This window comes from Pteropus alecto, unplaced genomic scaffold (assembly GCF_000325575.1).
Source record: "Pteropus alecto unplaced genomic scaffold, ASM32557v1 scaffold134, whole genome shotgun sequence".
Classification (NCBI taxonomy): domain Eukaryota; kingdom Metazoa; phylum Chordata; class Mammalia; order Chiroptera; family Pteropodidae; genus Pteropus; species Pteropus alecto.
The window spans coordinates 2,623,867-2,636,112 of NW_006436283.1; the positions used below are offsets into that span (position 1 = coordinate 2,623,867).

At 58.8% G+C, this 12,246-nt stretch overlaps 1 protein-coding gene across 4 annotated transcripts in view; it reads left to right on the top strand.

Annotated features, from left to right (window-relative positions):
• USP36 (ubiquitin specific peptidase 36) overlaps positions 1–8,832 on the top strand; it is a 27,853-nt gene extending 19,021 nt beyond the window's left edge. For all 4 annotated transcript variants that reach the window (XM_015589762.2, XM_006912173.3, XM_015589763.2 and 1 more), the window contains exons 14-21: positions 1,149–1,775; positions 2,402–2,523; positions 4,133–4,705; positions 5,064–5,272; positions 5,485–5,586; positions 6,164–6,279; positions 6,635–6,785; positions 7,902–8,832. In XM_015589762.2, the coding sequence (XP_015445248.1) occupies positions 1,149–1,775; positions 2,402–2,523; positions 4,133–4,705; positions 5,064–5,272; positions 5,485–5,586; positions 6,164–6,279; positions 6,635–6,766 (1,881 nt within the window). In that variant the 3' untranslated portion in view covers positions 6,767–6,785; positions 7,902–8,832. The remainder of the gene's footprint in view (positions 1–1,148; positions 1,776–2,401; positions 2,524–4,132; positions 4,706–5,063; positions 5,273–5,484; positions 5,587–6,163; positions 6,280–6,634; positions 6,786–7,901) is intronic.
• Positions 8,833–12,246: the final 3,414 nt, after the last annotated feature.

Genomic DNA, 12,246 nt, shown 5'->3' on the forward strand with positions numbered 1-12,246 from the left:
ATTACTTTAAAACGTAGGGAGAAACACAAAAACCTGAAGAAAATAGAAGTGAATTCTTAGTAAAACTCTGGAAGAAGGAAGGCTCTGAAAGCTTAAGAGATAGAACAAAAACAAATTATAAGTGGTCTATACGAAAACTTTGAATTTTCTTTGAATTTTTGTACGTGAACTATTACAAATAAAAAACAATTTCTAAAAATATTTGCAACAAATGTAACAAAAAGTTAACATTTGTAACACGTAAAGGACTCATTCAAGTAATTTAAAATCACACTGTTGCCTGTGTAAAGGGTATGAATGTTAAAGTGAGGAGAGCCAAAAATAGTACCAAATTAGCAAGTATTTTGAAAAAGAAATACTTGCTGATAAGTATGCAGCGTGTCAGTATGCGTCAGGGTTCATGAAAATATTCATAGCCCAGTAATTCCATTTTTTTAAATTAAATGAAATACTAATACAGAAAACAGTTTCATCTTTTTTGATTGTTCATTCAACAAATAGTTTTTAAAGAGAGACTCTGCAAAATCTCTAACTTGTCGGGAGGGCGATAACCTTAAACAGTCCACAGTCAGGCCCGGGGCATTTAAATGCAGAGTAACTGGTTTAGATGCAGTTGTAATGAGCTCCCGAGGAGGGAGGATGAGGCCCTTAGTGTGGGATGGTCCCTTTCAGTGACAGCCAGAGACACTGTAGCTTATGTAAACTCGCTACAACAAGGCAGTCGCTAGTCAGATTTAAAGACCTTCTCTGGGGGCTGTAACAAGAAAGCGCTCTAGACGATGGGGTTCAGATGAAACTGATTCCCCCGTGCTGACCAAAACCAGCCCAGAGTCTAAGGAAACAGGCATTTATCCGCAGTTCCATTTCAGCGATGGGACTTCGGTAAATTTTTTTCCTTTATACTTTTTTGTATTTCTCAAATCTTGATGAAAACGTAGTTTTCATAGTGAAGATTATAAAGATACACACCCACATGTACACGACTCACGATTCTGAAGTCTTTGAGAGAAGCATCAGTGTCGTTATGTGTGTCCACATAAATGACACGTCCTGAGCCGCTCAGTGACCCTCCCTGCTGACACAGCGCACTGCACCTTGTGTGAGAAGCACCGGGCTCTCATTGCGACCCCTGCTTTGCTGTCTTTCAGAGACTGGACCCTGCGACGATGAAGAAGCTGCAGACCGCTGAAGAGATCGGTGTGCCCGTGTCCAGGAACGGCTCGGCGCTGAGCCTGAAGTCCCAGAATGGATACGTCCCTCCAAAGCCACCCTCGGGATCCCCTTCCCCCAGACTCCCCAAAACCCCCACACACCTGCCGACTATTCTGGACGAGCCTGGAAAGAAAGTCAAGAAATCAGCTCCCCTACAGTACTTCTCACCCCTCAAAGCTTCTCAGGGGCTCCACGGTGCCCGCGACCCGAGCAGGTGTGAGGGCCGCAGGCCGGGCGCCATCACTACCTCACCCCAGGTCCCGGCCGCAGTGACTGCCAATGGGCACGGGCCCAAGGGTGCCACCGAGAAGGGGGACTCCAGCAGCTCCAGCCCGGAGCACTCCACCAGCAGCGACCCCGCCCAGGTGCCCAAGAGCGGAGCCCGCGTCTGTGACCCTCAGGGAACCTCCCCTTCCGCCACCGGCCCCTCCAGAGCGCTGCCCAGTGGAGAGGACACGAAGGTGGCGAAGCCGAGGTCCCCCGTCCTGAGCAGCGCTGCCACCGAGCCCGCAAGCACCATGTCTCCTCCACCAGCCAAGAAGCTGGCCCTCTCTGCCAAGAAGGTGGGTGTGTGTGGGGGGTCCCGCCCTTGGCAGCGTGTCAGCAGGGTCTTGGTTTGGGGGAGCAGGAAGCTGGGCCTCCCCAGATCCAGGGGAGCAGCTGTGTCAGGCCTTCTGCAGGTGACAGGGGCTGTCCCGGGATGAAGGTGGGGTTCAGGAAACTGATAACCTGGTGTCACTACGTGCGGCTGATGCAGGCTTGGGGCGTGATGGCAGGTCTCCCTGGCCCCCTGTGGCATCTCCTAAAGGAGCCTCACGGGAGGACGGGACGGGGCGGGGTGGCGGGCCTGGCAGGGGCTCCGCACAGGGCCTGCAGGTCGCAGGCAGCGGGCCCCCCACGTCCAGCACGGATTGGTCGTGCTGAGATTTTTGTTGAAATTTCTTTCCTTTTTTCCTTTTCGTTTCTAACCAAAAACACTTCTGATTCTTCTCCTACCATCCCCCACCCCTCGCTTTCCGTTTCTCCGCCTTCTGCCCCCGCATTCTGCTTTCTGGGCTGTTTTATTTATTTCCGGTTTCTTTATTTTGTTTTTTTTTGTTTTTTTTTTGTTTTTTGCATTTGCTTTCCCTCTTCACTCACGGCAACCTTTTTTAGACCACCAAGTTTTTATTTATGTCGATAACTGCAGGCCAGCACCCTGCGGAGGGCGGCCGGCAGTGACCTCCGTGCTCCTCCCCTCTCCGGCCTCACCCACCCCAGGAAAGCCACTCACCCCGCCGTCGCCTGCACCTGGCCTGTCAGCACAAGCAGGTAAGCGCGGGCCCTCCCGGCCCAGCGGCCTCCCCCCCGCACCCCCGCGCACGGCTGGTGGAGAGCTGCAGGGTGGTCGCCCGCGGGACGGGACAGGTGCAGGGCGCGGTCCCGCAGCAGGCCCCCCTCTCTGCACCTGGTCAGGGAGCCGGCTGCTCAGGGGCACTCGGTCGCCCCGGTGCTCATTCTTTTCCCTTCGTCTTCGTTTTCCGTCTGCGTGCCACCTCCACGTGGTGACTCTGCTGTGCTGTGAACTGACCTGTCCCGTGGCCGCTCCCCAGCCCCAGGACAGGACCCCACAGTAGGAGAGAAGGGCGGGAGCTCCAGGCAGACCCCGAGTGGGCTTAGGGGCCTGTGCATTCGGTGAGGGGCGTCCCTGAGTGGAGCGGGCTCTGTCTCCTTCGCCCCCAGAGCCTCCCTGCGTGGGGACCGTCCCTGGTGCCGTCTGCTTCGCGCGGGCTTCTCTAGCAGGCCCGCGGTTCACTGGGTGCTGCGGGATCTCTGGCCTCTGGCGGACACCCTCCCCTGAGGGCCGGGTCCCCTCCCCGCGGCCTGGCAGGCACTGCTGTGCTCACCTCCCTTCGTGTGTCGAGTGGCAGAAAGCTGAGGACTGATATGTCTGAGGGGCCGTCGAGGCCTTTGGCTTCCAGGGTGGAAGAAAGGAAGATGGGGCGAGGCCAGCAGGAGCTTTGGGCAGGTCTGGTGTTGGCCGTGGGCGCGGACGTGCCCTCCCCGTCCCTCCCGCGCTCCGGGGGTGCTGTGGACCGCAGGGCCCCTCACCCTGCGCCCCGCGGCCGCTCCCTCTCCCACTCCCACGCCGACGTACTGAGCCCAGGGCTTTTGCACATGGCAGGTCCTTAAACATTGAAGGCATTTATTTTCTCTTTGCTTCTTTGGCATATAGGCTTTTTCTTAATCCCAAAAAATGCAGAGTAATAAGTTGTGGCACAGTTTGGCCATGGTAGCTCGTTCTGGTCTGGGAGGTGACGATGGCAGTCCTGTGTGACACGGTAACCCTCGGTAGGAATTAACGTCAGTCATTCACGAATAAGAGAGCCCCGGCTCCCAGTGCGTGGTGAACCATCCCCAGGGCACACAGCCAGCGAGACACAGGTCTGAGTCCAACCCACGGACATCGGATGTCGTGGCTCTAAGTCCCACCCTCGTTCATCTCGCTGTGTGATCCGCAATGCGACCTGTTTCCCTGATTTCCCTGGACCCCCCAATTCAGAGGGAAATCAAAGGGAAACCCTGGTGGGGGTGCAGGCCCGCACGCACCTCCTGTCGAGGCCCCGTGCTGAACACTGGGGTACGAGTGGCGGCTGGGAATTTATTGCTGGCGAAGCCTTCCCCTCTTAACACGTCTGTAATGAACCTTACAAGCGTCAGAGTTTGCGACAGTGCTCTGAACTGCTTGGTAGCAGGAAGCTGAGAGACGTATGACAGTTTTCGTTAACTTTGACGTTAGCAGATATGAGTTTACTGTTAGCCTGTGTGTCTGGGATTCACGGGGGAGGGAGAGGCCTTTGCCTGGAGGGAGGGGGCGGAGGGAGGGGGCTGAGGGCGGTTCCAAGCGCTGCCTGCAGCTGACACCTGACTGTCCCCACAGGGCTCTTTCACCGGCTCCCCGATCATCCGGCCATCTGAAGCCCCCCCTCAGCCTGCACTCTGTGACAGTGCCCAGCAGCCCCCAGCCTCTCAGGACATCGGGCCCACGGAACCCTTTCACCTCTGCTCCCCTGCCTCAGGTCAATGGGGGCTTCGGGGCCCCTCCACACCAGCCGCCGGAGGCCGACGAGCCTCCCAGGAGCCCGTGCAAGAAGAGGAAGAGGAAGCGCTCGGCGGAGACGCGGGGGCAGGGCTCGGAGGTGGGGGAGGCGGCCGCCCCTCCCGGGAGGAGGAGGAGGAAGAGGAGGAAGCGCCCGGGGGACACGGACGCCGCCCCCCCGCAGGAGGGGCAGCCACAGGGGCAGCACCAGGGCCCTGAGCACAGGAGCGAGGGCCGGGCACAGCTGGGGGAAGAGGGCAGACGGCCACCGGCACACGGCCCGCGCCTGGAGAACGGCTGGCAGGCGGGCTGCGGGACGGACGGCCCCCACGTGAGCCCCAAGAAGAGGAGGAGGAAGGGAGCGGAGGGCCCGGGCGGAGAAGACCGCCTCCACCAGGACCCACCTTGGCACAGGTGAGGCAGCCCTGCCCCCGCCGACACCCGTCCACTCCCGGGCAGGTGTCGTCTGCATGTGCCGTGTGCCCACTGGCCTCTCGATTGCGAGCGTGTCATGGTGTGCCCAGGCCGGGCCAGGCTCCGCGGTCACGGCACCCAGTTTGTGGCACTCGATAGGGTCAGGATTAGAACGGTAGCTGTGCTCGCGCCCCTGACGTCGCTCGAGCCTGACCGTGACCATCCGGCATGCTCCATCCTGCAGGTTCAGGCAGCCGTCGTCAGGCAGGCTCTTCTGCAGCATTGGGGTGTGTGCTGACGGGGTGGGGTGTCTCAGCCTCAGAGCTTGGAGCTGACCGTCGAGTCTGATCTCCCGCAGCTGCTCTCCCTCGGACGTCACGGAGCCAGAGGCCACTGCAGCGTCTCCAAGGAGAAGGAGAAGGAGAAGCAGGAAGCAGGAGTCACGGCAGGAAGCAGCCGGGGACGAGCGTGCCGACGCCGCGAGGGGCGAGGGGCAGAGGGGCCCTGCTGTCCCGGGGGGCAGCCCCCTGCCCGCGGTGAACGGCCGGAGTCCCGGGGACCGCGCAGGTGTGCATCGGGGAGGGGTGCCCGGGAGGGGCGGAGGCGAACGCGGTGCCCGAGCGACTTAATCAGCAGCTCCCCGTCAGGCCCGGAGGGGCTCGCTTCGCACCTCCTCCGAAGCATCCCGTGAGCAGGTTCTGGAAGGGAGCTGCGGACAAAGTGTGCGCGGTCGTTTCCCCGGTGCTGTCTTCAAGTGCGTGTGCATGCTTGTCCGGCAGGCCGGGAGCAGACTCCTCTCGCGTCCTGGAGCAGGGAGCAGGGGTCCGACGTGGTCCGGGAGCTGCTCAGACACGCATCTGATCGAGCTTACGGGAAGGAAGGTACGGTCGTGCAGGGTGTGTGTGGTCGTGGGGGCGCGGGTCCCTCCCGGGGGTCTCGGCGGGAAAGATGGGGACAGGATCTAACACTATGGTCCTCCCTGGCCCTCACAGCCACTGCACCAGGGTCAGGAAGATGTCCATGTGGGTGGCTTTCCTCTGCAGAATGATCCAGAACAACTTCTCCCTGGGCCCAGGGCAGGGGAGAGAGCAGCCTGTGCAGCTCTGGGTGGGCAGGGCGTGGTGGGGGAGGGGACCGAGACCCTGGGGCAGCCCTCATGCGTGAGTGCCCACTTGGGCATTATATTTTTATAATTCAGACTGGGAGGGAACATGGGGTCTGTTTCTCAGGTGAGGGTGGGGGTTCAAAGAACTAAACCTTGGCTTGTGATACGGAATTCCCAATGCTCACTTTGAAGTGACGGGAGTCACGGACTGTCCCATGCACCGGAGGTCCCTGCGTCCTTCCCCTTTATTTCTCTGCACATCCATGTTTACTAAAAGGTGGCACTCGAGAATTGTAACTAATTGGTGTGGCCGGGAACCCCCAGAGCTGCTGACGCCCGTGTGTGTGTTGTAGTTTTGACGTGGGACGGAGAAGTGTCGGCTGTCAGTCAGGATGCTGTTCGGGACAGCGTAGTGGCCCACAGCACCACCGTGCTTGACGATTGGGACGACGAGTTCGATCGTGGGAAGGTAAGCTGTGGGGCCCACGCCATGCTGCGCGGCCAGCTGGGGGCCAGGTCGGGAGGACTCGACCTCTCTGGGCAATCTGAGGTGGCAGCAGCATTGTAAAGTGGCCGGGGCCCAGACTGCAGCCAGTCACCTGGTTCAGGTGCTGCTCGGCCACTGTAAATGTCGTGTTGCTGCCGGCAAGGCAGTGGCCCCCCAGTGGCTTCTGTTCCTGCAGCAGTGACGTGGGGACGTGGGGACCTCCACAGGCTGCGTGAGCAGTGAATCTGTGGGTTCTGTAGAGCACGGAGGGTCGTGCCCACACGTGGGACCAGGGGGCCCTTTTTGGGAATTGTGACACCTGTGATTCTTGACATAGGAAAAGAAAATTAAAAAGTTTAAGAGAGAAAAGAAAAGAAACTTCAACGCCTTCCAGAAACTTCAGAGTAGACGGAACTTTTGGTCTGTGACTCATCCAGCCAAGGCCGCCAGCCTCAGCTACCGCCGCTGAGTCCCTGCCATCGAGCTAGGTTGGTTTGGAGTGAGTGAGTGTCATGCATGTGTGAGAGTGTCACGTGAGTATCTGGAGTGTGTGGAGTGTGTGCAGTGTATGGTGTCGTGTGGTGTGTCAGTGTCTGAAGTGTCTGATGTACGATGTGGAGTGTGAGATGTGTGTGTGGTGTATATGTGGAGTGTATGATGTGGAGTGTGTGTGTGTGTGGTGTGTATGTGGAGTGTGTGGAGTGTATGAGGTGGAGTGTGTGTGTGTGTCTGGTATGTGTGGAGTGTGAGGTGTGTGTGGTGTATGTGTGGAGTGTGAGGTGTGTGTGTGTCTGGTGTATGATGTGGAGTGTGAGGTCTGTATGTGGTGTATATGTGGAGTGTGAGGTGTGTGTGGTATATATGGAGTGTGTGTGTGTGTCTGGTGTATGATGAGTGTGTGTGTGGTGTATGATGTGGAGTGTGTGTGTGTGTGGTATATGTGGAGTGTGTGGTGTATGATGAGTGTGTGTGTGTGTGGTGTATGATGTGGAGTGTGAGATGTGTGTGTGGTGTATATGTGGAGTGTGTGGTGTATATGTGGAGTGTGATGTCGAGTGTGTGGAGTTAATATATATGGAGTGTGTGTGTATCTGGTGTATGATGTGGAGTGTGAGGTGTGTGTGGTGTATATGTGGAGTGTGTGGTGTATATGTCGAGTGTGTGGAGTGTATGAGGTGGAGTGTGAGGTGTGTGGTATATATGGAGTATGTGTGTGTGTCTGGTGTATGATGAGTGTGTATGTCCGGTGTATGATGAATGTGTGTGTGGTGTATATGTCGAGTGTGTGGAGTGTATGAGGTGGAGTGTGAGGTGTGTGGTATATATGGAGTGTGTGTGTGTGGTGTATATGTGGAGTGTGTGGAGTGTGAGGTGTGTGTATGTCTGATGCATGATAAGTGTGTATGTGTGTGTGTGTGAACAAGGTGCTGGGTGTGCGGGGGGTGTGGGGTGTGGAGTACGCGCATGGCGGTCACTTGCAGAGAGGACCGTGCTGCCCCAGCTCCTCTGTGTCCCCCGCCCTTGGTGCCGGCCGTACCCCAGAGGGTGGCGCTGGGACTCTCGAGGCCTCTTCACTGTCTGGTACACTGTCATTTGCCCCACAGCCTCCTGGAGACGTGGCGTCCCTCCCTGGGGACTGTCCGGCTGGCCTGAAGAGCAGCCTCGCTGTGGACTCGCTCGCTCCGTCACCTCCAGGACCCGTGCCGTGAGCCACCGTGGGAAGACCACCGGCCGAGGCTCCGGCACGCGTGGACTAGGAGCTCTGGTGACACAGCTCAGTGGCGTCAGAGCGGGAGGCTGGCGGTGGCGTCTGGCCGGGGGGGGACGGCACCGCGCCTCCCCGCGTGTCCTCCAGTGCCCTGAGGACGGCGTGTGCGGCCGGCTGCTCTTGCAAAACCGTCCGCCACTGGCTCCCGGTGGCCGGGTTGTGTCTGCCCTGCCCCTCCCTGTCCCCACGGGCAGGGCTCTGTATGCCTTACCTGTCTGCCCTCCGTGAGAGCCCCAGGCCGCCCCTTCCCGGGATCGGGGTGGCCCTGCCAGCGCTTCTCTCCCGTGAGAAACCGGATGTCTCTGGAGAGCAGGTGGCTCCCTGGGGCGGGGTAGAGGCTCGAACTGCCGTGCGACGCGCCAGCTCTAGAGGCTGCCACGCACTCTGAGGGGGCTCCCCCGAACCTGGCCCCGCAGCTGCAGCGACCGGGGGTCTTTATCTCAGCGGTGGTCTTGGGGTAGAGCCTTCCTCTCATTCTGCTTCACATAAACCATAGGTTTCTGACCAGGCCTGCGGCTTCCATTAGCAACGCGTTCCCTGTCCTTGATACGCACATACTGGCTTCGTTTGCTCCTTTTTGTGAGTGCTTTTGAATTTAGATGACTGTATAACCCGAGAAGATAACTTTTTTATCTTGCTCAAGCTGTGCCTACGAACTTGTAATTTAATAATTATGGGGAATCTTCAGTTAAGGTGATATTTTCCAGGGAAAAAAACGACCCCCACAACAGAAGGTTTAGAAGTAAATCTGAAAATTATTCTTCCCAGGATGCCTCCGCTTCCTTCCTCTGTGCACGTCACACGTGGGGGTGGACCAAGGTCTGCGTGGACCTGTCCACAGAGTGGCTCTTGGCCCGAGGCCGCTGACGCCTGCTGGCACCCTGTGCCCCTTGCCTGCGCCTCCCCGACGGTCGCTCTGGGGTCTCGGGTGCCCCTGGCGGTGTCGGACAAAGCCCTGGGTTTTCTGTATGGGGAGATGTGTCCATTTCTTCACGTGGGTACTTCTTTTCAGGTTTTCTTCCCATTTTTATTTTTATCATTCAAAAGTGTCTGCCTGCGGCCCGCACGGTCTGCTCCTGGCCCCGCGCTGGGCGGGGAGCCTCTGCCGACGCTCCCGCCTCATTTCCGCGTGCCACCCACACGTGCGCAGAGATGCAGGGTCCACCCCAGGGCTCTGGCTCGTCATTCGTCACCTGCTGAGGGAAGGCAGGTGACTGTGGGCACGGGTTTCCCCTTTCGAGGTGATGTGTGCACGTTCTTTTGTGTACAGACTGTTTCCCTGGCCATATTTTTCTGCAACGTTCTGTGGCTGAAAAAGAAAAACTCAGTCGTCTGCTGGCAACAGGCGCTCTCTTCCCTTTCCGCCCCTCCTCTCCGCCAGCTCTGCCCCCCTCTCCTCTGCGGGGGCGTAAAACCCTTCCCAGAGGCCGCTGTGCTCCTTGGCCCCTGGGCGGGGCTGAGCCGCCGGGACTTTGCTGCACGTTTGCCCGCCTTTTTGTGTCTCGCCTGTGTCTTGGTTCCTTTTCCTCTGGATTTTTAAAAGGTGCATCCTAACCCCCAGACTTTTCCCGGTTTCAATGAGAGGGGGGTCCTCGTGCACCCCCAGGTGAGGGCGGGGTGCCGGCCGCAGGCCCTCCTCGAGAGTATGAGGGGACAAAGACTCGTTGGAGCGCGCTCATAGACACATCCGCTTAAGCTAGGACGGGACTCGGATGGGTGACCGTCAGCCAGGGCTGTCGAGGACACAGCAGTGAGACCTTTCCACTGCGGGGGTGGTTTGAATTTTCTTCCACTGAAAAAGGTTTGGATTTTTGCAGGGGACGGTGAGGGAGGAAGAGTAGGATTTAGGACACTGAGAGGTCCTGTCACGGTGTGGCTCCTGCCAGCCCCACGTGTGCAGGTCGGTGCCCGCCACCCCGCCCGGCCGGCGGACAGCCCACTGCCTCGGCCACAGGGCAGAGGGCGTGGGAGCGAGACCTGCTTTTTGCACTCTCTAGAATTCACTGTCCGTACAGGAATGTAACTTGGGCTCCCGCGGAAATCGTGGGGCAGGGCTGTCAGGTGCTGAGCCAGGGAGACCACATGCCCTGGAGGTTGGGTGAGGCCAAGAGGAGCAGCAGGTCCCTGCAGAGATGCCCACGGCCGATTTGGCAAGGGCAGCACCTGTGAGTGGGTGATGGAGAAACGCAGAGACGGGTTCCAGGTAGTGACCTCTGTGCCTGAAGAAGGCTGGCAGCTCTGCCTCCCGGACCTCCTCCCTCCCCTCAGTGACTCCCCAGAGCTCTCCACGCAGATGCCCCTCAAACACAGGGTCTCGGTCCTGGGCGCCGTGGGGGTTTGGCCAGACAGCTCGAGGACGGCCAAGTAAGAACCGGTGAGGTGAGCCAGCACCGATCCAGACCAGAGCGGGTGCGCAGCAGGGTGGCAGAGAGGCTGGGGTGACCACAGCTCGGAGGCCTGTCTGCCCAGCCACGTTCATGTCCAAAGTCTCTGAATCACAGGCCAGGCAGTGTTGGGGTGGGGTCTGAGACCAGGTGGGGTCTGAGCCCAGGTGGGGTGCGGACACACCACAGCTCGGCACGGCTGCCCTCCAGCAAGACCATAGCTTTTTCATTGTCGTCACTGTTTCCCAAACTGGTGGTACTGGGTAAAGATGAACAAAGCCAAACTCCTCACAGGCAGCAGGTGGCGTCAAGGGCAGGACTGAGCTCTGGGTGGGATCCAGGAGGAACGTGGGGCTTGGGGTGGGGTGGGGGTAAGGTGATGCTCCCAGCAGCGTCTCGAAGGCAAATAGGTTCCCACCAGGCTCGTGACTAACCCCGTCCGCTGCCAGCATGAAAGCGCAGGGTACCAATGGGCCGATAACTCGGCCTGAAGCGCGTCTTGCCAGCCACGTGTCTTGAGAGTTACAGTGAGCTCCTGCGTCGTTTTCCGTGCAGGTACGCAAGGCCTGTTTGCTTTCAGACACCTGAGGCTGATGGCAGTGGGCGTGAAGGCCTGGGAGGTGGCGGTGGGGTAGAGAAGCCGGGCAAGGGTGACCAGTGCAACAGGACGGCCCAGAAGTGCTCAAGGCTGGAGCGGGGACCTGGCAGTAGCAGTGGAGGCAAAGAGGTGGGGTCGCTGGGCTATTTGGAGTTAGAATCAGGAGGAGAGTGGACGGGTAAGACAGTTATGGCTTGGGCAGTAGTTGGGTGGTGGGGCCAAGTAATACCAGAGGCAGGTGCCTGGTCCTTGGTGTCAGCCGGGTCTGTAGGCGGGTGACAGATTCTGTGGCAGTAATGCAGCCGCGCCTGAGATGTCTGCGTGTTATCAGAACTGGGACCAGCAGAGGGGGCATTGCAGGGATGAGGAGCGGACTGACCTGGAGCTCTGAGTTTCGATTGGGAAAAAGTCCAGCTGTCTGGACACCCAGAGAGCCAGCTGGGCCCGATGTCAGGGTCACCGTGAAAGTGCGCGTGGTAGGCCGCCGGACCACTCACTGGCTGCCCATCTCCGTTGTCCTTTGAGATGGGGCCCGGTCCTCAGCCCCTCACCCCACCCCGTTCCCAGCAGCTGTCATTCCAAGCTCCTAATGACGTCTAATCCCTCCCACTCCAATAAAACAACAAAACACGTGAAAAACAGAACCGAAACACTTCTCTCCATCTCCACTGGTCCTCTCCTGTCAGCCAGCGGTCCCCACGCCCCTGAAGTGGCGGGGTCACCTGGGAGGTGACCTAGCACGAGCGAAGTCGGAACTCGGGGTGAGGCTCAGGCCTTCAAAACCTCCCTGAGTGAGTACGGGGCAGCAGCACTCAGAGCTGTCCCAGCCCAGGTCTCAGGTCCCAGCGAGCTACGGAATCACCAGGGGGTCATTAGAGCACAGGCGGTGGGCCCATCCCCTGACGGGCTGATTCAGCAGGTCTGGGGCGCCTGAGAATGTGCATTTCTAACACATTTTCAGGGAGAAGATCCTGCTGCTGGCAGAGACCATGCTGGGAGACCCACTGTTCTGGTCTGATGGCTCTCATGGGGAATAGTCGGTGGGGGTGGGGTCGGGGTCATTAATCATGTAGATTGTTACCCATACTGGTGTGGAGGCCTTCACTGCAGGCCTGCAAAGGGCTGCTAGCCCCACCTGTGCTCGGCCAGCCTCAGCTGTCCATGGGGAACCTCGCCCCAGTAACCATCCTACCTGCCAC